The sequence below is a fragment of the Triturus cristatus genome, chromosome 4_2 (genome assembly GCF_964204655.1).
Source record: "Triturus cristatus chromosome 4_2, aTriCri1.1, whole genome shotgun sequence".
In the NCBI taxonomy this organism is placed as follows: Eukaryota; Metazoa; Chordata; class Amphibia; order Caudata; family Salamandridae; genus Triturus; species Triturus cristatus.
This window is the reverse complement of record NC_140586.1, coordinates 707,824,828-707,846,217: the sequence shown is the minus strand read 5'-3', so window position 1 is coordinate 707,846,217 and position 21,390 is coordinate 707,824,828. Positions and strand designations below refer to the sequence as shown.

The window sequence follows — 21,390 nt, the reverse complement described above, 5'->3', positions numbered from 1 at the left end:
TGGTAGACTGACTCCAGCCAGAGTCGCCTGAAGGTTTAGTAGGCTTCTTTGCTGGGCCCGAGGGTGGGGCATGGGAAGCAGTCTCTCAGTGTGCACCTGGGCCTGAAGGTGAAGGTGTGACGGAAGCCTTTTTCGATGGTATAGGGAGGGGGGTCGGGGTCAACGTCTCTACTTATGACCCGCTGCCCAGGAGTGATGTCCTCGATGTCAGAGTCAACGACTTCGGAGGCGCTAACGGGGCCTTCTTCGATGCGCTCCTGTTCAGGTACATAGACGCCCTCCTGGAAGAGATCATCGGGAATGGGCGCCCACGAGCAAGCCAGTGTTCTCCTGGCTCGACTATCTCGAACGTCCTCTTCGAGCGGAAAGAGGCTCAAGCTGCACAGTCTCTGGCCTCGTGCTCCGGAGACAAGCAGAGGTTGCACACCTCATGCAGATCGGTGTGGGGAAATTTCGACCCACATGGAGGACATTTCTTGAATGGCGTCCTTTCCATGAGCCAGATACCAAGGCCCAGGTAGGCCCGAAGGCCTTCGTCAATGACCGGAATCGAGGACTTCGATGTTGAAGAGATGCACGATGACTAGGGATCGTGATCGAAAACAATACCGGAGAAGGGTGAAGGATTGCATGTCGAAAGTGGAATCGGTGACTGTTCCGAACTGGAGCTCGAGAAACACATCCGAGCCCGATGGCGGAAAAAAACAATCTGAAGATGGAGCCAATGCTCATGCGCACGATCATCCAAAGGAGGAGTCACCTATCTCGTGACTTCCAAAGACTTTTCCAAGACAAAAACAAGTGCAAACATCCGGGCCCAACACCAGATGGAGATCTATGCTTAGTGTGTGATCTTCAGTTCATATGCCTCGAACATAGGTTTATTACTGGTATGCTGTAAACTGTAAATCTGAATCCAATTAAGCTGGCTAGCTTATGGCTCAAGTTGGTCCTTGTTCTGGCCTCATTGAGTGTTGTTTTCATTAGTTCTCTAACCAGACTCTTGGATGAGGGCATGGCAGGGCTCCATGGTTTTGCTCAATCAGCTCTATTGTTCTTTGAGGATTCACTAGGGTGGGGGATGGGGCAGGCCGTTATAGTCTTGCAGTGTTCACCGACACAATAGATGGGGGTTACAGTTTTCCGTGTCCTATTTTCCTTTGGGAAAACAGGACTGGCATGGGTGTTGGCTTAGGTGAGAAAAGATGAAATATATCAGAGAAGAATTTGCCCCTTTAAGCCCCTACCTTCTTCGTATCCAAGAGACTCATCTTGCCCACAGCGAGATTAATAAATTGAACAGTTCACTCTTGCTGCTGCTGTGATTGGTGCCCCTAAGAGGATGGTGGTGTTTAGGAATGGGGACGGTGAGGTCAAGCTGAACACATACAGGTGGTGACTGATTGCCAGGACAGGGATAGGTAACTTCAAATTAACGAGCTGTCTTTTACATGGGCCAAATGAGGATAATGCAAAAATATTTAATGTGCCCCTCGGTGAGCTTAGCATGTGGCAATATCCAATCATCATGTGTGGTGACTTCAATCTGAAAATCCATCAGTGGCGGGATTCAAATGCCACTTCTAATCAAGTTCAGGGTTGTAAGCCGAAGTCCCGGGCCACGTTGATGCAAGTTCTTGAGACTCGTGCCTTAGTTGATGTCTGGCTTGCTTGCCACAATGGGGTGAATGAGTTTACCATTTATTCTTCCACGGAACATCTTCCCGCATGGATGTGTTTTTGGTCAGCCATAATACTAAATCTGCCCTTTCGATTAAGATAAATCCTAGGCTAGTATTAGCTTACAATTCACTTTCAGTATTTATCAGTTGAAGTAGAGTGAGTGATACTGCAGCGTCCAGTCGCTGGACTTTTGATCGGTGGCTGCTATTGGACCCAGATTATGCGACATTTATGGAGGATGACTTAAGGGACCTCATTAGAATCAACAAAGGATGGGCCTGTTTAACAGTCTGGGATATCCTTAAGGCATTCTTCAGGGCTCAAACACAAAGGTTATACAACTCAAAAGGGCAAAAATTATCAGGATGCCGAGTCGCAGAAGTGGGATAGACTTCTCAAGCTGAACTGGGATATGCTCCTTGTCGGAGTAGTTCAGCAAATTCACTTTGCGTATTCGAACAGTTGACCACTGTGCAAATTCAATTAAAGAAAAGGATTTGAGACCGGGTTTGTATAAAATATCAGATTAAAGGTCTGTCTTATTTTGAAAATAACGAGATTGGCCGCCTTCTTGCCTTTCAAATAAAGGAAAAGAAAACATGGGTATACAGAAATTCAACGGGCAGGATAGTCACCAGTCGCTCTGAAATACTGGCAATGTTCAAATCAATTCTATGGTGAATTGCATTTGGATGACTGCAGGGCTACTCAGAGTATGATGAACAGTTACCTATAAGCAATTAATATAAAACTCGCACAGGAACAGGGAGTATCTTTGGATGCCAGGATTACTGACGAGGAGATTGTTAGAGCTATCTCACAACATGCACCTGGAAAGGCTGCTGGCCCAGACTCCATCTCAGTGGATTTCTATAAGAAATTCTAAGGAGTAATTAAGCCACTCTATCATGAAATGGTGAACTCGACAGTTTTTAGGTCTCGCCTAGGTAGCGATTGCGCAGTCTCTGCGAGATATGCGGTATTCAGGATATGGGCTTTAAAAGCTCCGCCCAATGACAAGGACTGCCCCGTTACATGTGTTGTGAGCACTTTTTCCTTTCTTTAAGCTGGAGCACTTGAGCCAGTGCTTGTGGTTTACAGAGCTCAGTTATAAACAGGGCTGTAAATCTTGCCACACTTGCTGTGTGTTTGAAGACAGAGGTCTGTTTCGGCTGCAGCAGTCTCCTCCTCCCTCCTGCTTTTGAAACGCATGGCCTGACATCACGGTCCCTGCCTTCTTATGGCTGCTGCCGCCTCAGTCTCAGAGCTCAACAAGCATTTGCAATGCAATAGGTATCGCATTTGTGAGAGTTTGAGCTATTGTAAATGACAATGTTTTTTTAATGCACTTTGAAGACCTGCAAGCGGTGTGTAAACACGCACTTTGTACTTCTAGTCGATCCTTATGAGAAGTAAGGCTGGCAGTAACTGCACCTCTGACTGCCAGCTTTGCTTCTCATAAGCAAGAATTAGAAGTAAAAAAATTGAAAATGCAAGACCTATTGCATTGCAAATGCTGGTTTTAAATGTGGTTCTGTATTTATGGAGTGAAACGTATATTGCAGTATTAGACAAGAAGAATGAGGACCCTCAATTGTCTTGGTGACCAATCTCTCTAAATTGCGACTCGAAAATGTATACTCTGATTTTATCCAATCGCCTCACTCACTTAATTGATCCAGTCCAACATGAATTCATTCCTTTCCGAGACACTACTTCCCATCTCAATCTTGCTTCATTTGCTCTGAATGTGTAAGGTATATAGAAATGTCCCGCTGGGTTGATTCGGTTGGATGCAGAAAAAGCAATCAACAGGGTCTCCTGGGGTTACCTTGGGCAATTATGGTTTTGATGGGTGCTGGACATGGGTTTATCACACGGAGTAGGGCACTCTACTCTTCTTTAACCGCTGGAATAGTTTGTATGGGCTGCCTCTGAGATCATCCAAATCAAACGAGGAACAAGGCAGGGATATTCCATGTCCCTGCTTTTATTTGCTTTTTACCTGGATCTATTTATTTGAACCCTCAAGTCATCCCCGCTTATCTCTTCATTGCGGCTGAACAAGTGGGAAGCCAAATTGTTGACATAGGCTGATGATATCGCCATACTAACTTCATACCCTATAAATGCTTTGCTGGCAATTGGAAGAACATTTTTAATATTTGGGTCAGTCTCTGGGTACAAGTTGAATACAGATAAGACCGAAATTCTGGCTAACATAAGCCTATCAATTCCCCATCCCAGATATGTCAATTAAGTTAAATATTTGGGTATTCACATCTCATTGGATATGTCCATCACTGTTTCTTTGAATTATGATGCTTTGTATGTTAACACTTTCTATTTTTAAAATATGGGGCAGGTTACACTTGGGGTCTGTGAGTCAGTGGTGTAACAAAACTTGAGGGCCCCCCTGCAAGTTCCTTGGGGGTGCTCCAGACTCTCCGACCAGGGCACTGTGCTGAGGGGGCCTATGTAATGCCACTGCTGTGAGCCAGATGCGATGTTATCAAGCTGGTCATCCTGCATCGATATCTTTATTTAGAACAATCCCCCCCCCCCCCCCCATACGTGTGCCAAGGATTCATGAAGAAGGTTAAAAATAGCTGGCCAAAATGTATGACAATTCAAAACCATTAGGTGCGCAATACGCTATATGCACTTTTTGCAGAATGAGGGACATTCACTCCAGCTTCATTATGGTTCGTCTTTTACCTTCAGACTCTCAACCCTCACCGGACCCAACAAATGGGATCTAGCCTATCTGCACCCTGAGTATATAGTATTCTCTAAAAAGATTCACCCAGGTAAAGGTCTAATAGATACCTTTTACTTCAAGCACATGTGTTTTAAAGCTCTAATTGTCTACCACAAGGCCTCACAGGCCACCTGTGCCATCTGTACGATACTCTTGTATCGCCAATACCCCGCGATAAATTATAATCCTAATTTGCCACCATTTGTTCACAAGGGCTGCGTCAGTTGATGGAGGGGTTCACTAGGTTTTAAACAGGGTCCATTAAAATGGAATGGTAATTGGTTATCCTTGCAGGAGTTAAGTCAGGAATTTGTAATACACAAACTGATTGTTTTTTATTTTGCAGTTATTTTTGCTTCATCTTTGCTCCACAGAAATTAGTCTATCTGACAATGATTTTTTTACAGCATTTTGTTAAAGCATCGGGCGGCCTTACATGTGCACCTTCAGGATAATAAGATTAATAGATTAGAAGCAGTTTATTCTAGATGGTCTACTAATCTCGGTATAAGCATCTCACTTGCAGATCTAACAGGTATAAATGTCCTTGGGCAGAAAATGTCTCCCGTCTTAAGGCTCATTTTTTTTTTTTAATCTTCAGTGATTTGTATTTTACACCTTATAATTTATATAAGAGGGAGCCTCAGGGAGACATCCAACTGCTTTATTTGTAACATATCTCAGGCTGACAACACATTTTTTCGACTTGTGCTATCATTACTTCCTACTGGGCCAAAGTATTTGATCTAATTAATCGCGGATTGAAGACTGGTATGCATCCCGAATCCAAGATTATGTTGGATTATTCCTCTAGTGTTCCAGCCAAAGTTGTCGGGTTGATTTCTTTGCATTAACTACTGCCATGCTATTTCTTGCCAGAGCATAGCTTCAGAAGGCGGCCCCGGATCCCTTTGCTTGGTAGCATGATTTCTTTCTCTGCGTGGCTTAGAAATGGCACTTGTTAAAAAATTCCAGACGCAGACAGCTGCTGAAAATTTGTGAGCCAGTTAGGAAAGGGCTTTCCAACCTCACACCCGAATAGGTTTTACATATATGAAGGTATACCGGGTCATTTTCTTAGTGTTCTGGCCGCTGTGTCTGTTTTTAGCTGTCTATTAAAGTCACGGTTCTTTACACATGTATGATCCACACTTTGTTTTGATCAAGTATTATGTTCCCTTGGACTTGTTTAAATAATGGGGTCTTTGTAATTGCCCTGATAAACTACTTTTTTTCATCTTTTTGCAATTGAAAAAGAGAGAAAATGCTAAAACTGGTATGGAAATGGGCACTGTAGCAGAGAACAGAGGTATTTGTTCTTCGTGTCATAGCTCTCCAGAGTATTCTCATAAACACATGTATTGCTAGAAACAAACTAACTACAGCATTCAAACGATAAGTGGGTTATCAGGTGGTCCTAACTTATTCATAAATACTGGGTATTCTATGAGAAGCAACTTTTGTAGGCGAGAGTTAACCTATATGATGCTGTGATTCAGAAACATTTTAAAAAGAAGCAAACAAATACTCACAGAGAAAGACATCTTAGAAAACTGTCTCCTCCCTCTTGTTCAAAGTCCCTTGTTCCTTGGAGCCATGATCTCTCTTGCACAGAGCCATCAAGCAGAAGATCTACAAAAATAATCAGCAGAACAGATTAAGAAACGTTATGGACACAAATTTCAGCCCAGAAATTGCTCCAGAAAATATTATGCTTGAATCCCTCCCTTAATTTAGCCATTTAGATGCTAACAATTCGACTGAAAAGTACAAGAGGGTATTCCAGATCTGTAGATCACATACAAACAAGTAGCCAAAATACACTGACTAATCTAAAATTATGACTAAGGAATTAACCATGTATGCACAGCCATGCTTAATCCAATGCAATTAATTGTATTGCACAATATATATGCTTAAGGTTGTTGAACATGAAATAAGATTTATTCCCTAATTGCATGCAGGGTTCATCAAACAAGCAAGTCTTTTAGGACAGTGACCCAGACTGGTCTTCATTTGTGTACTGGTTCTCAGAACTACTGGCTCCTTGGCTAAAGGTGAGGCCTCCGGCCCGATCAGATTAAGCTGGAGTTGAATGCCACCTTTTCACATATCTTGGCTCTGACCCGTAGGTATCTGTTTAACTCCTTTGAAGTATCTGGTCGGGTTCCTAGGACATAGGGTGAGAGTAATTGTTATTTTTTCTTTTTTTTTAGTGAAAGATCCCACTCTCTGTGGGTCATATTGCCCCATTTCTTTAATCAATGCAGACGCCAAGCTTTACACAAGGACTTTTGCTTGCTCTGCAGTTATCTTGGGCTTAGTTGATCCAAACCAGCATGGCTTTATTCCGGGACGCGATACAATATTTCTCATGTCAATATGGCAATCACGGCCCTGGAGACAGCCTCCTTTTGTGGGGGACAACTAGGCATGATCTTTCTAGATGCTAAGAAGGCCTTTGGTTGAGACTCCTGGCTCTTCCTCTGGGTAGTGGGGGTGGTGGTGGGGGGGTCATGGAGATCGTGAGACTAGCCTCTGGTTTCGTCTCCAGAATTCAACACATTTACATCGGTTTGAAAGCCAGAATCCAATGTTCAGGCTCCCTCTCAGATCCCATAACCATTTCTCGAGGTACCAGGCAGGGGTGCCCGCTGTCACCTCAGTTATTTGCATTATGCATCTAACTCCCGAGATCGTCTGAGGCAATTCAGACCCCGAGGATACATCGGTTTGAGATCAAGGTTTTTGCATTCGCAAATGATTTGGCCGTTTTAACCCCTTCCTCGATAAGCAGATTAGTGGCAGTGGTGGCAGCTGTTCAAACATTTAAGCAAGTTTCTGGATACAAGCTGAACACATATGACGCAGATCTTGTCCAATGTTACTACCGCTGGTCATGATAAAGATGGGTACAGTCAGATGTTTATTTAGGGGGAACCTTATCGATCCATATGGTCGACATTGTCAAGAATAATTATGGGAAGCTTTATCAAGACAGCTATTGTTTTACTAAATTGAACCGGCTCCATCTAGGTTTGCTTGGACGCTTTAATCTCATCAAAATGAATATTCTCCCGACGTACCTTTATCTGTTTCTATGTCTTCCACATTTCCCCCTTGTGGTATTTAAAAAAAAAAAAAAGTTTTACACGGGTTTGAGGCTCTATGCAGAGGTTCTTCTGGTGTTACAGAAAACCTCGCTGTGAGATTCAGTACCTTCAACTGCCTAAGGAGGATGGTGGTGTTTCACTTCTGGTCTTGCGGTTTTATTATCGCGTCTCAATTCTTTTTCTTCACAACTCTACTTGGTTCTGGGGTGGGGATGTGGCTACAAGGGTGTATGTTCACCGCGATTCTGCCGTTCGGGGAACCAATCATTCCAGGTGTCAGTATTGTTGACTCAATGTATTTCAAGCGGACTCGATTTAAGACCCTAAAGTTTTTTCATCTCATTGTCAGGTTTTCTAAAGCACATAAAAAAAAGTTAATTTATCATGGATATAACCCCAATTTACCTTCCGGTTTGCAGGTTTTAGCCGGGGTCAATTATTTGAGAGTGGAGTTCTTCTCGAGAATCTGCAGCAGCAGTTCACTCTTCCCCATACTTGTTTTTAAAGGTATATGCAAGTTCAACACTTTACCTAGTGTTCGAATAATCCTTTATTAGAGCTAGTAGCGAAAGCTCCAGCAAAAAGAAATATTAGTCAGGTCTATAAGCTAGTTTATCAGCTCTCTCGGGATCACACGGAGGATCCGTTCCAGTACAGAGCTAATAAATGGAACCTACTTCTCAACACAGAGGTTGTCGATCTGAGGCATAGTAATATTCTGGCGCAGTCGGGTCTCAAAGTGTCACGCATTGAGGTGCATCATTTTAAATGCATTCATGACTTATTATATTCCTCACGGCCTTTTTGTTATTAAGCTTCAGGTGGAAGATTGCCGTTTCCGTTGCAGCTTTGAGGAGTCTAATGTGGTTCATATCTTTGCATCTTGTCCTTCCTTCATCTATATTGTGAGTTTGTTTTTGGCAAGATGTACTGTATCTCAAATTTCTGGGTGGCGATGGATCTGAAACGGATAATCTGTGGACACTCACCGGCTATGCCTCCACATTTAATGGGTTTATATTTCTTTTCAATCTCTCTGGCCAGACTTGCGCTGGCACGCTCCTGGCTTTCCAGTGATAGCCCTGTTCATATGAACTGGTGGCAGGGATTCATGAATAACAGAATGCTGGAGAGGATACTAGTAGAGAATGAACCACGGAGATGGAGGCTGCGGCGTATATGGGATCCAATGCAGCTTTGGATGACAGATGCATTTGCTGGCACGGACACTCTGGTTTAGCCCTTATTGCTCCCCTCTATTCTGAACAATGTATTTCTTATCGTGTGGATGACCCTTCTGGCTGCTTCCCATAGAATGTACTTCATCTTAGAATGGCTCTCATTTTGAGTCAGGATTTGCTTTTTATGCTGTTCTCCAATTTTGTTGTATGTTCCTCATAACTCGAATTTAAAAAAAAAAAAAAAAAAATTGCTCAAGAACATATGCTTGAATCCCTCAATTAGCTCAGCCATTTAGGTGCTAACCATTCGCTTGAAAAGTCCAAGAGAGTATTCTAGATCTACAGATCACATGAAAACAAGGAGCCCTAATACACTGACTAATCTAAAATTATTCCTAAAGAATTAACCATTTATGCATAGCCATGCTTAATCCAATTCAATCAATTGTATCGCACATAATATACGCTTAAGACTGTTGCACATGAAATTAGACTAATTTCCTAATTGCATGTGGTGTTCATAAAACAAGCAAATCTGCTAGGACACAGTGACGTCGATTGGTATTCAGTTGTGGACTGGTTCTCAGAACTTAAAACAAAAATTTGTGGCATGTGGAAAATACAGATCCTGCTCACTGCATGAAATAGTTAATCTGGCACCTCTGCTCACTACAAGGGACATACATACGAATAGGAGAAAGATGCTCCCTCTGTAGACGAGGGACTCCGAAGCAGGAACGGATTAATGTTTTTAGAAGCCCAATTCATGTCAAGGGGGTTGTTAGGGCAGTATATTACATGTTTAGGTAGAGCCTGGGCAGCGCACGCGTTGCTGCGAGGCATGCAGTAGTGGAGGATGGACTTGAAAACCCACCCACTATCCACCCATACTTGTAATTGGCTTGGGTCATTGTCCTTCGTAAAGGCTGGCTTCCGATTCATTATTAGACTAGTTAGTCCCTCCTTGGTACTGCCTTGTCTGCATGTGTTAACTCCCATAATGACTGGACCTTTTACTTGTCTTGTTACACGTCTGCTTCATGTTGGTTCGGAGCACTATTTTATTTAATGATCTGCCCCTATTCCACCTAGTACCTCGCAGGACACCCCCCACTTGTATTAAAATGTTTACTAATGGCGGTCCGCTTGAATTATACCAGCCTTATTTTTTAAATTTATTTTAGCAGCGCAGTCGCATTAAATATAGTGCTTCGCTCATTTATAATGTTTACTAGCGCCCATGCAGCACTTTCATATTCAGAGGCTACGCCCCTTCCTTTACACAAACCGTGTGTAAAGAAAGGTACGCAGTCGACATTAAAGTGAAAGCACGGCATGGGAGCTTTTACCTCCAAAAAAATCTGTTTGTCAGCTTGACAAACATGCTTTTTTTTTTTTTAAATCAAAGCCCCCATGCAGCAGTTTCACTTTAATGTCGGACACGCCACTTTCTTTAGACGAGGATTGTCTAAAGAAAGGGGTGCAGTCGTCATGAATGTGAAAGTGCTGCATGGGCGCTAGTAAAATAAGCATTTGCAATGCAAAAGGGGGGAGTTAGAGCTATTGGCGCTGTAATGGAAATGTGTGTTAGTTATGAAGATTGTTTTTAGCACCCTTTAAGTGCCCTTAAGTAATGTCTCACATCTGCATTTATTTTTTAGGGTGTTTGCATCATTTTATATGCAGTAACCTGGAGATAAAAAAGCAACTAATTACAGTCTGACGCCCCTCTTTCCCCCCCAGCAATCGGGATCAGTTCACACACTGCTTTTTATGCACTACACACACTGGCTTCATTAACTCCATCTTCTAGAAAACAAATTGTGCCAAATGTACTTTTCAGGGTCAGTCGCTAGGTTCAAAACACATTAACATATGCAACCAGTTTTGAATCCAAATATAGCAATAAGCAACACAAATGTGGTATGTCAAGCTTTTGAAAGGGCCTCCCAGTGCGCTGCAACACTTTTTTTTGTGTCTTTAGTAACTTGTGATCTGTATAAACTAGAAACAAACGTTTTTGCTGTAGAAATCTACAGATTATGCAGTGGATGATATGTGGCAAATGCAGAAAATCTATATCCATGCAAAAATCATTGTCGCCCCACAATCACATAATTCCAGTGGCCTGGATATAATCATACCACTGGAATTATGCGGCAGGGGAAAACCAAATGATAGGACTGGTTTGACTAAATCTTGCAGCAAGAAAAGGCAAATTATGCGGCACACTTAATGTTGGTATTACCTCACTATTTTGGCAATTTTTACACAATACTTTGTGAGCAAAGCTTTTGTCTCAATAGTACCAATTTGACACCCATTTACAGAAATAAGCAACAGAAACTTGCAAATCAACCTATGCAAAGGACCTTTCACTACCCTGCAACATGTATGTGTTGCAACGTTTTATTTGTAACTTTTGATTTACAAACAAATTTATCAAATCTGCAAATAAGGTAGCAGATGATCGATTATGTGGTAAATACGGCAAATCCATAGTTATGCGGGAACCGCCACAGCCGTAAAATCGCCTAATTCCAGTAGTCTTGAGCATAGATGGGACACGGTGATGGTTATGAATGCTTAGATGGGCCTTAAACGCACAGGTTCATATAAAGTGAAAGCACGCCCTCTTTCCATCTGAACAATCCATCTGCATTCTCAGTGCAATTTTATGTTGTCCATTACAGGGGGTGAAGTTTATTCTCATGGGGTACTCGGAACGTGTACGAAGCGCACAAACGTCTGTGCTGAAGACGGAAGCTGCTGTGGACACGATAATGTTTTCAAGTATATATTTGTCCCAAAAAGCATGCGCTGCTGTATATTTATTTACAAGTCTTTTTAGTTTTTTTTATGAACAAATTGCTTAAGCGATAACAAGCAAGTTCACGTAGACATTGCAAAAAGTGATGGAAAAATCAAATGGATGTATTAAATGATGGGTAACAGCCTCTGGCAAAGGAATTACCGTAGAAAAAGCTGTTTGCTCTGTAAATTGAAACTAGTTGAGTTCGGGATCCTCCATCCAAAGCGATTATTTGGTCTGGCCCGTCTGTAGGCTGTAAATGCTTGAGAGGTCAGAGGGTGGGGGAGGGCGCAGGTTGCCACATATGCAGGAACAAGGAAGGGCTCTAGCATTCACTAGTTCAAAAAAATAAGAGGCTTTTTGTGGATTTTGTTTTTAAAACAAATTAGGGAACGTTTGTTCCAGAAAATGCATGTGTACTTTACTCCCTGCAGGGTCTCATGCTGCGATTATAAAAATTAAGTGGAAATTCGCACAGATGCTGCCCAATAAATCCTGAGCACTAATACGGGTCAGTCAATTGCACATCTTCAAAGGCAAAGCAAGGAAACCTAATCCGTGGGACCAGATCGCAATTACTGAGCAATTTCCACGGCTCCAGGGGGGTGGCCTGCGAATTGTGGCACGGCAACTTAAAACTGCTGTGGTCTGCCTTTTCCAGGCACTTATAATCAAGGAAGAGGGACCAAGGGCTTTTTTGAGGTCCCAGTAAGGTGACCTAGGTGCTACAGTAAAAAGTGAAGGACTGGTCTCACACCACCTGGTGTCATGCTTCATCATTGACCAGTCCTAGCCCTCTAAAAACTTGGTTTGATAGAGGGCGGGCATACACCTGACAACAGGGATGCACTTCTAAACTAAGTGGGGGCCCTTGCAGACAAATAGTGGGATTAAAAGGCCAATATAGATGTCAAATCAATTTTAATATAACTGGCATCTATATGGTGACTAAAATAAGTGATCGGTGTGTTGGGGATTCTATTGTCCCCCCCACCGTGGTGAATACGGTAGACATGTTTCTGCCAGTTGGCCCAGTAGGGTCCAGGGCATTCAGCAGGACCTAAAGATCAGAAAACAGGCCCCACTCTTACCAGGCTGTGGTGAGAGGGTTCCACTAGGTGGGGTGATCTAGATCATGCTCCACTATTATACGGCTAATGCGTTCAAGCCCTAGAGATGGGATCAATTTGCACCATAGGAGGTTGAGGGAGGAAGACCCCTGTGGTCAAACGTGTTCCGTGGTGCGTCCTCCACGTCTGCACTTAAATGTATGCGCCTCACCTCCATCATTTGTGCTGCACATATGTTGGAGGCTGCCTGCTCCTAGTGTCCCGTGCCTCTGGTTCCATTCCCCAGATCTTCTCTGGGGCTTTGGTGGTTATACTTTTTTGGAGGTTCAGCATACATGACCAATCAAGATCAAAGCAAACTAGGGTATGCAGTTCCTAACAGTGGAGAATGGGAGTGAAGTCCCAGTAAGACAGTAGGTTGTTCTCTATAAAAGGAGGGAAAGGGGAATCACTCCTTTCGAAATTAGGGCCCTCACACACCCAGCCAGCTAGGTGTCATGCTTCATCATAGGGCATACTCCTCATCAAGTCGGCGCTGCCATACTGGACGGGCACCCTATGAGGGGCTCTTAGGCAGAGATCTTTTATTCCTTGCCGTTTGGTGCCGTGGGTGTGAGGGGCCTAAAAGTGTAGATGTGTTGCTAGTGAAGGTCAATAGACCGTGCAAATTAAAACAGGAATTGTAAAGTCAGGCAGAACAATTTGAATGACCCTGGCTTCCAACCTGGTTAAAAATTAGAGTGGCGACTACCTGAAGTGATGTTTCAGGATGTTGCGCTCAGTCTCGCGTGGTCGATATGTTTCTTGCCTATTAGTCGGGATGATCGGGCGGCAATTCTTCAGGGCCTATTATGTGAGTATCTATCTACACTACATATAAGGTATTCTGGGGTACTGATCTCGATATACCGCGATTGACACCTAAAGGTGAATTACCTGTAGATGTAGTGGCCAAACAAACAGTAATGTTAAACAGTAGTAATCATGTCTATTGGTCATCAAACCACCACTTTCCCCTGCAAATCACATCATGCTAAGATATAAGAGTCAGCGTGAGGTCACATGCACTCAGGTCACCGAGCACATGAGCCATTCTCTTGAACAAGGCACAAATCCCCACTGGTCGTTATGCATCTGGTCTTTCAGGACTGCATTCAGACGTAGTGCCTACAAGTTTCGAAAGACATTGTCTGTATTCAACATGGACAACAGTCTATATGCATTACGGCCTGTGGTATCCTTGCCTGGTTTCAGTATGCCTAGGACAATGGCTTCAGTAAAACCTGAGGTTAGTCTAACAATCACCCATATGTCCCACATAGTTCCACATATAGGCCATCACAGCTTGGCATTCTGTCTGTGTTTAGTTCTTTGATGGTAGATTTATTTCAGATACATTTATAGGTAGGCTCCTTTTGCACCTCTGAAGATTTGAGCTTTGTAGATGTTTTACGCAGCAGTATTAACAGTATGACAATATGATCATTCCAACTTCTTTATTATTTTTTTAAGACTCTGGTATAAGATTCTTGCCCCAGGATGGCTTTAGCACAGTGGCACAATCTAGGTGCTGGTGCACCATCTAGTAGTTTATTTATTGTATGACCAATTAAAATCTTCACGATATCATCAGAACACGTAAAAAGGAGCTTGCAATACATCTAAAAAATTTTTTTAAAAAATAAATAAAAGGAGTAAATGAGTCTGCCGTATAGCAATGGTCAAATAGCTCCCCAAAACATATGGCGAGCAATGCAGTAGTCCCAAGTGGATATCTTACATTCAGCTCAAAACAGTCTATCAGAACTTTCTCTACATCCTCGGATGCACCTTGCTGTACCTCCCTGGATGCACCCGGCATAACACGCATTGGTAAATACATTAGGTTTCGCCTATGTGATTCGGATCGGAATTCAACACCTTTCCCATATGCAGAGCGCAGCCCCTGAACTGATACAGATAAGCAGAGACAAGCTCTGCATAAAACACGAGGCAGATCCTGCAAGCCCGGTGACGTTGAAAGGCAAAGACGCAAGATATGCAAGGCAGGTGGGTGCAGTTGGGTGTCACAGTTTAATATCCAACGTCTGTTACCACATGCACTGCACGGCCCGCTGGGCACGTGCCTCAAGAGACTGAAGCCACGCCAGGAACTGGGTCACATCAGATCAGCGTGGCTGATATCCACGTGGAAGGGCAGCAAGAAATTTGCACTGTGCATGCAAAACCTTCGGCTCGATCAGCATTTCTCCCTCAAGTGTCTCAGGCTGCTGCATGCAAAACCTGGGGTGGGAGGTGGGGACTAGGGGAGGGCTCAGGGCTGAAAGAGGATTGGGAACAAAGTGTTTAAAGCCTTGTGAAAGAGAAATGAAAGTTAAATAACAAACACGTAAATTGCACTATGAAATGCGTGCTAAAGAAGTTTAAATGAAAGACACTGGAGAAAGCAGGGAAACATGTATAAAGGCCAAAACAGAATATTTGGAAGGTGCACTGGTTTCAAAGTCAGTGAAGTACTTCAGACAATCAAAACTTAAACGATGAGGAAAAGTGGCTCGTATGGCATGATAACCAGCAGTAACCTGCTGGCTATCATGCCATACGAGCCACTTTTCCTCATCGTTTAAGTTTTGATTGTCTGATATACGGTGGATTGAAGAAGCATGACTCATAGTTGATGCTATTTATCCTATGGACATCACTTTCGCTTCTCTTGGCAAATTGTAATGGAGAGATATTTTCTTTCACTAAATATAAGTGAGTGGTTAAGGCTATATAAAGCATTCGACCGGGACTTTTGACCCTGAGAGAGCTCAGTATATGCTCTACATTTTTTAGGCCAAATTGTGACTTACTACATAGGAGCCCTGACGAAGTTCCCTCTGTCAAAGAATCGGGAACGAAACGCGTTGGCTGTGTGCCAGTTCTGAATAATTTATTGAATAAAAGGACTTTTTGTATGGAATAACTGAATCCCGTTACTTTATTGACTTTGAAACGAGTGCACCTTCCAAATATTCTGTTTTGGCTTCTATATAACACCCTTGGACGGCGGGTGTGGGAAGAGTTTGCACCACCATACGAATTGGTAGTATACATGGACTGGAAGTGCTTGGCCTTGGTCTGCAGTTTGTTCTTTTCTCGAAACATGTATAAAGGGAATGGAGAGTATGTGGCACAGTGGCCAGAGCTGCTCACTCGAGATCTGGGGATCCCGATTCGAGTCTCCGCAGTGCAACATCCGGTGATTGAGCAAATCTCTCCGGGTAATAAATTGGGCTATATAAATCTGCTAATTTAATTTAAATTATCACACAAGCCAAAAAATCAGAAAGAGGCAAAACTCCATGAAAAAATAGGTCCACCAAAGCAGATGTTAACAGTATTTCAGCTACGGGAAATGGATAAGAGAAGCAGATGAGGAACAAGCATTGGTAAATGCAGGAAAAAATGTGACAGCCATTAGAACTAGAGTGAAAAAAAGAAAGTGGCTAGCAGAGGAACCAATGAAAAGCCAGGAAAGTGAGGGGACAGGACGTAAGCCCCTTTGAAGAATCATTATTAAAAACAATAGACAATAGCGAAACTTAAAACAGCCAGATCATTTCATATTTTAAGGATAGCGTGTGGGGTAATCATTATTTTCAGAGTAAAATACATAAAACCAGTGTCCAGCTCATTTCAAGCACTAACATCACTGCCAACGTAAGTGCAGGTGCGATTTCACAGAAAGTGCCAAGACACATGCTTTCAAATTAACCGTGATAAGGTTTAATGTTGTGGAGGCACCTTGAAGATAACTTGCCAGAGGACTTCTTAAGTCATTAAAGATCACCAGCAAGGCCCCTTTTATCGAACCCAAACTGCAACCGTATGAAGGACCACCAAATAAATTCCTGTATGTCGTGGTGTGACAGTGCTCGAGTGTGTTTGTGAGCATTCCAGGGTAGACTAGTTGCCAATAGCTTATGATGGGTAACAACTTGGCTGGGATTCCTGCCAAGATCCCTTCTGCTGATGGGCTATGTAATTTATGATGCCGTTTTGCTAGGGCAAATGAGATATTAGCTGCCTTCTCCTCTACTGCCCTTGCTTGTAGAAAGACTTTTCCTGCATCTGACAACCAGACAGAGGTATTTTTATTACCAGTCATGGTGAGATTTAAGGGCTCCAAACCCCAGGTTAGCTGAGGTTTCTTTCGCTCATTGCCCAAAGATTAGGACCTTGGTTTTTGTAGTGTTTACTATTAAAGAATTTGTGGAGTTGTAGTTATTAAGTATGCCCACTGGGGAGTCCTTTTGGCAAAATCAAGTTTGATACAAAGGGATAATGTTATTATCCGTAACCCAGGCCTTTAATATATGCAGAAGTAGCTTCGCAAAGGCTTTTCCCTTGCCCGTCCAATAAGGCGATTCATCTGTAGTTAAGGTGAGGTGTTGCCTTTTTTATGGCTAGGATACAGGATAGAACCCCTCCACTATCTAAAAAGTGTGTTGTGCATGTGGGGTGTCCAAAAAAAAAAAAAATCAACGTCTACCCTGAAGATACTGCCTGGCAGTCCATTTGCCCCTGGGGCAAAGTCTTTGTGAATGAATTTAAGAATTTATGCGGTTTCCTCCTCAGTTACATACAATAAATCCTCTAAGTGCATCAGTCGCATTGCTAAATGACTCACCCAAGGTGCCCATGGGTTTCCCAGCATCCAAGTAAGTACAAGTTACATGTTCTGTCCATTTTTCTGCACAGACAGTGTTCTTTTTACAGGTGGTTTGGTTTACCAGACCATTTACATATCCCCAGAATTTCTGTGAGTTGCACGCCACGAGTTAGAGGAATATGTGAATGTTCGCCGAGCATTTGATCAAGCAGGGGTGTATTTTAGCCCCTTTCCTCTTCCTGCTTTACATAAATGGAATTAGCGAGTTTTTGATCAGTAATAGTAAAGATGTCCCCTGCATGGGCCATACTTCTATACCCATCCTATTATATGTGGATGACGCATTTCTAAAAGCCGAACTGCACATAGCTTCCAGTGCCCTCTTAGACTTGTTTTTAACGTATATGGAGGACTTAGGCCGTTAAGTCCTACCATGACCTGTGGTAGCCCCGGCACCAAGGTAAAGTCTCTTAAGATGGCGAGTCTGCCCCATCAAAGGTTAAAAATCCCAATTATCAGTTTTTTTTTTTTTTTAATCAGTCTTAAGGCTGGTCATCGCTCATAAAACTGAGAGGCCAGATTTTTAGCCGAAATATTGAAGCCATTTTTAGATTTGTCAGCAATCTTCAAAATAAACCAATTGAAGCAATGCTGAATATTTACAAGAGTAAGTGTAGGTCAGGGTGAGTTTATGGTGCTGCCCTCTGGGGGCATAATAGCTTGGAACCTTTACAACACATGGAGAATCAATTTATGCATATACTTTTATCAGTCTCAGAAAGCACTCCCTATCTAATTTGTCACAAAAAGCTTGGCATGCTGTTTCTGAAAGATGTGAAAAGGCGAGCACCCCTATTACTCTGGACGAAAATGTGGTCAAGAGGCTGGATTAACAAGATCTTGTATCTCAGACAGCATGCCATTAGATGGGGGCAGATCAAATACCAGGGCTTAAGTATGTGAAGGTTTGTTTCTTTTGCGTACTTGGGTCTGTCCGATTTTTACAATTTCCCTTTTTTTCATTAGCCCAAATTTGAAGCCACTTGTTAAAAAAAGCATACCTTGAGCACTGCATGAATAACTACATAGATGCTGCCCAAAAAATGCAAAGGATTGTAAACTATGACAAGTAACAACAACCTCTGGCCTAGAGCCTTCACTGGGGTGGATTATATCCCCTACTTATCGTTACTGGCTTACCCTTTTTAGACTAAGCACTTTGCACTTTAAAGTTGCCTCTTCCACAATGGGCACCTGGCCTCAAGACCTACCCTCCCGCGGGTGAGACAATAGCTCAACTCACAGTATCAGCCAATTTGTTTTGCCACTTGTACCAGGAGTCAACACTTTGTTTCTAGGCAATCATTTTCGGAAGGCCAATGTGAGACAGTATAAGGAAGGGCTACTGCTTATGCAGGCACTACTAGATTCTTTCGCAGTTTTCTGTGCAGTACTCAATTTTTATAAAATCAGCATTTCACATTAGGAGGGGTTATGAACCTTGGAATTAGTAGTTTCTGTATGAATTTGTTACCGGCAACACCTTTTAATCTCATTAAATGTTATGAAGTTTACTGAATATCATAGATTGATCTGGCTCAGTGATGTGTTTTTATTCACTATACTTTTATAAATATGTGATCTGGCTTTTTGTGTGCTTTTATGATCTTTGGCTGAATAAATTTATCTTGACTGGACTATGTGCATGTACTCTTCATCCATGTATTTTTGTTTTAAGGCCCTGGCTGTCTTTTTTATGTTTTGTCAGTGCCTCTTCTCTCTCTTTCAGCCACAGCTCGTTTCCGCCTTTTATGCCGGATTTCGGCCAGCCGGCACAACCTTTTTCTATGTTGAAATTCTATTTTCTTAGTATATGGTTTATGCGTGAGACTCATTAGCAGCAGCGATAATGACAACCTTAAATAAAGTTAGCGCGCCGCGTAGACCTGTTATTAGAGTCCCCCATTCTTTTTCTACCAAGGTCAGTTCTTCATCGGAGGCAAGGGGTCTATGTCATTCTTTGCACTTTTGTTATTGAAGTTTACTGCAAAGCCTCCACTTAATTCTTTTCAGGAGAGGTTTGGCTTCGACTGACTGCAACTGTCCGGCTGGTATAGCAAGCATATGGACATTGGAGCTCAAATGAATCTTAATTGACAAGGGATTGTGATCACTTACAGTTCTAGTTGGAACTTTGCATTCTGCGCATCTTGTGCGCAGATAGCTGCTCAAGAACGCATACTCCTGCTCCATCTATGAACCCAAGATTTCTGTTGCTCCCCCCACTCCAGTCATATTGTTTAATACCAGTTTTCCTTTTACCTTTATAACCTGAAGAGCTACCCCACAGCTTCAGCCCTCAAATGCACAGCTCATTTATTTTTATTAAATCAACACCAATCCTTTGTTTGGAAAGAGCTGCCATAAAAGAACATAAAATACCAAACACAGAACCACTTAAAATCACTGCGATAAAAATTAGGAGAAAATCCAGGAAAATAGCAGTATATGTAGGGTTAAAAAGGTACATAAAAGTCATACATAGTACTAAAATTCCAAAATCATGATAATAAAGAACATTAAATTAATTTGATAACAGCTGATTGTGTGCTGCAGGCATAGGCTGCATATAGGTCTCCACACCTAGTCTATGAACACATGAGAGGCCCTTTTCTGTACAATTGGCTGTGCTGTGTTAGATCTAAATCCTGGAGGCTGTTCTATAATCCCTGGCCCCCAGATTACGAAACAGCAGCACAATTAATTTCCTCTGATAAGCGTGGTAATACAGTCAAAAACAACAAGTTACTTACCTTTGGTAACGCATTATCTGGTAGAGACTATCTAGCTGCAAATTCCTTACCTTTGAGTTTCCCAGGTGTCAGGCTGGATCTGGAAACTTTTGCTGAGCAATACCACTTACGCGTGACGTCGGGTGGCTCCATTCGGCTTCGAGTGACGTCCATAGCGTTGGTTATGACGTTGCGTGTCTATATAGGTGCCACCCAGGCGCGCGGACGTCAGTACTTTGATTTTTTGCCACGCCGGAAGCACAGAGCCACGAAGTGACTGACGTAATCATGTGCAAAACTAGGGCCCTGAAAGGGGAATAACTCTAGACCTACTACATCAGTCCGCAAGGCAGGTAGGCATTGGTGGGGCTGTAAGGAATCTGCAGATAGAGTCTCTACCATTTAATGCGTTACCGAAGGTAACCTGTTCATCTGATAGAGACTTCTAGCTGCAGATGCCTTACCTTTGAATCAGATACCCGAGCCATACCATCCCGGCGGTGGGTTGCGGACTCATGACCTAGACTAAGAAGTCTTGCAGGACTGGACAGGCAAAGTGCTCATCCCTGCGCATTTGACCATCAGGCAATAATGTTTGGCGAACGCGTGCAATGATCCCCACGTCGCTGCCTGACAGATGTCTTGGACTTGGACACCCCGAGCGAAGGCCGTAGTTGCAGCCTTTCCCCTGGTGGAGTGGGCCCTTAATCCCTCAGGGGGCTGCTTCTTTGCCAAGGCATAACAGATTTTATTGCAAGAGAACTACCCAGCGAGATATGTTTTTTTTCTTCACTGCCTTTCCATTCTCTGCTCCCACATACCCCACAAAGAGTTGGTCATCCACCCGGAACTCTTTTGTGCGGTCAAGGTAGAATGACAATGCTCTTTTTGGGTCCAGCCGGTGGAGACGCTCCTCTTCCTTACAGGGATGTGGGGGAGCACAGAAGGTGGGCAAAGTAATGGATTGGCCCAGATGAAATGAGGTCGCAGCCTTTGGTAAAAATAATGGCCTGGTGCGAAGCACAACTTTGTCTGGAAAGGACATAAGATAAGGAGGCGAGCTGGATAACGCTTTCAATTCACTCACCCTCCGGGCCGATGTTATCGCCACTAAGAAGGCTGTTTTGATGGACAACAGCCGGAGGGAACAATTGTGTAAAGGCTAGAAAGAAGCGCACATTAGGTAAGTGAGGACCAAATTAAGGTCCCATTGCGGCATAATAAAGAGCACGGGTGGAAATAAATAAGCCACCCCTTTTAGAAAACTATTTACAATCGGGGATTTAAAGAGAGAAGGCTGGTCTTGCAGCCGCAAAAACGC

The 21,390-nt window shown here is 43.0% G+C and overlaps 1 protein-coding gene across 2 annotated transcripts in view; it reads right to left on the bottom strand.

Moving 5' to 3' along the window:
• TMEM59 (transmembrane protein 59) overlaps nucleotides 1-21,390 on the bottom strand; it is a 141,280-nt gene that overhangs the window by 38,835 nt on the left and 81,055 nt on the right. For both annotated transcript variants that reach the window (XM_085602573.1, XM_085602577.1), the window contains one exon: nucleotides 5,977-6,076. In XM_085602573.1, the coding sequence (XP_085458699.1) occupies nucleotides 5,977-6,076 (100 nt within the window). The remainder of the gene's footprint in view (nucleotides 1-5,976; nucleotides 6,077-21,390) is intronic.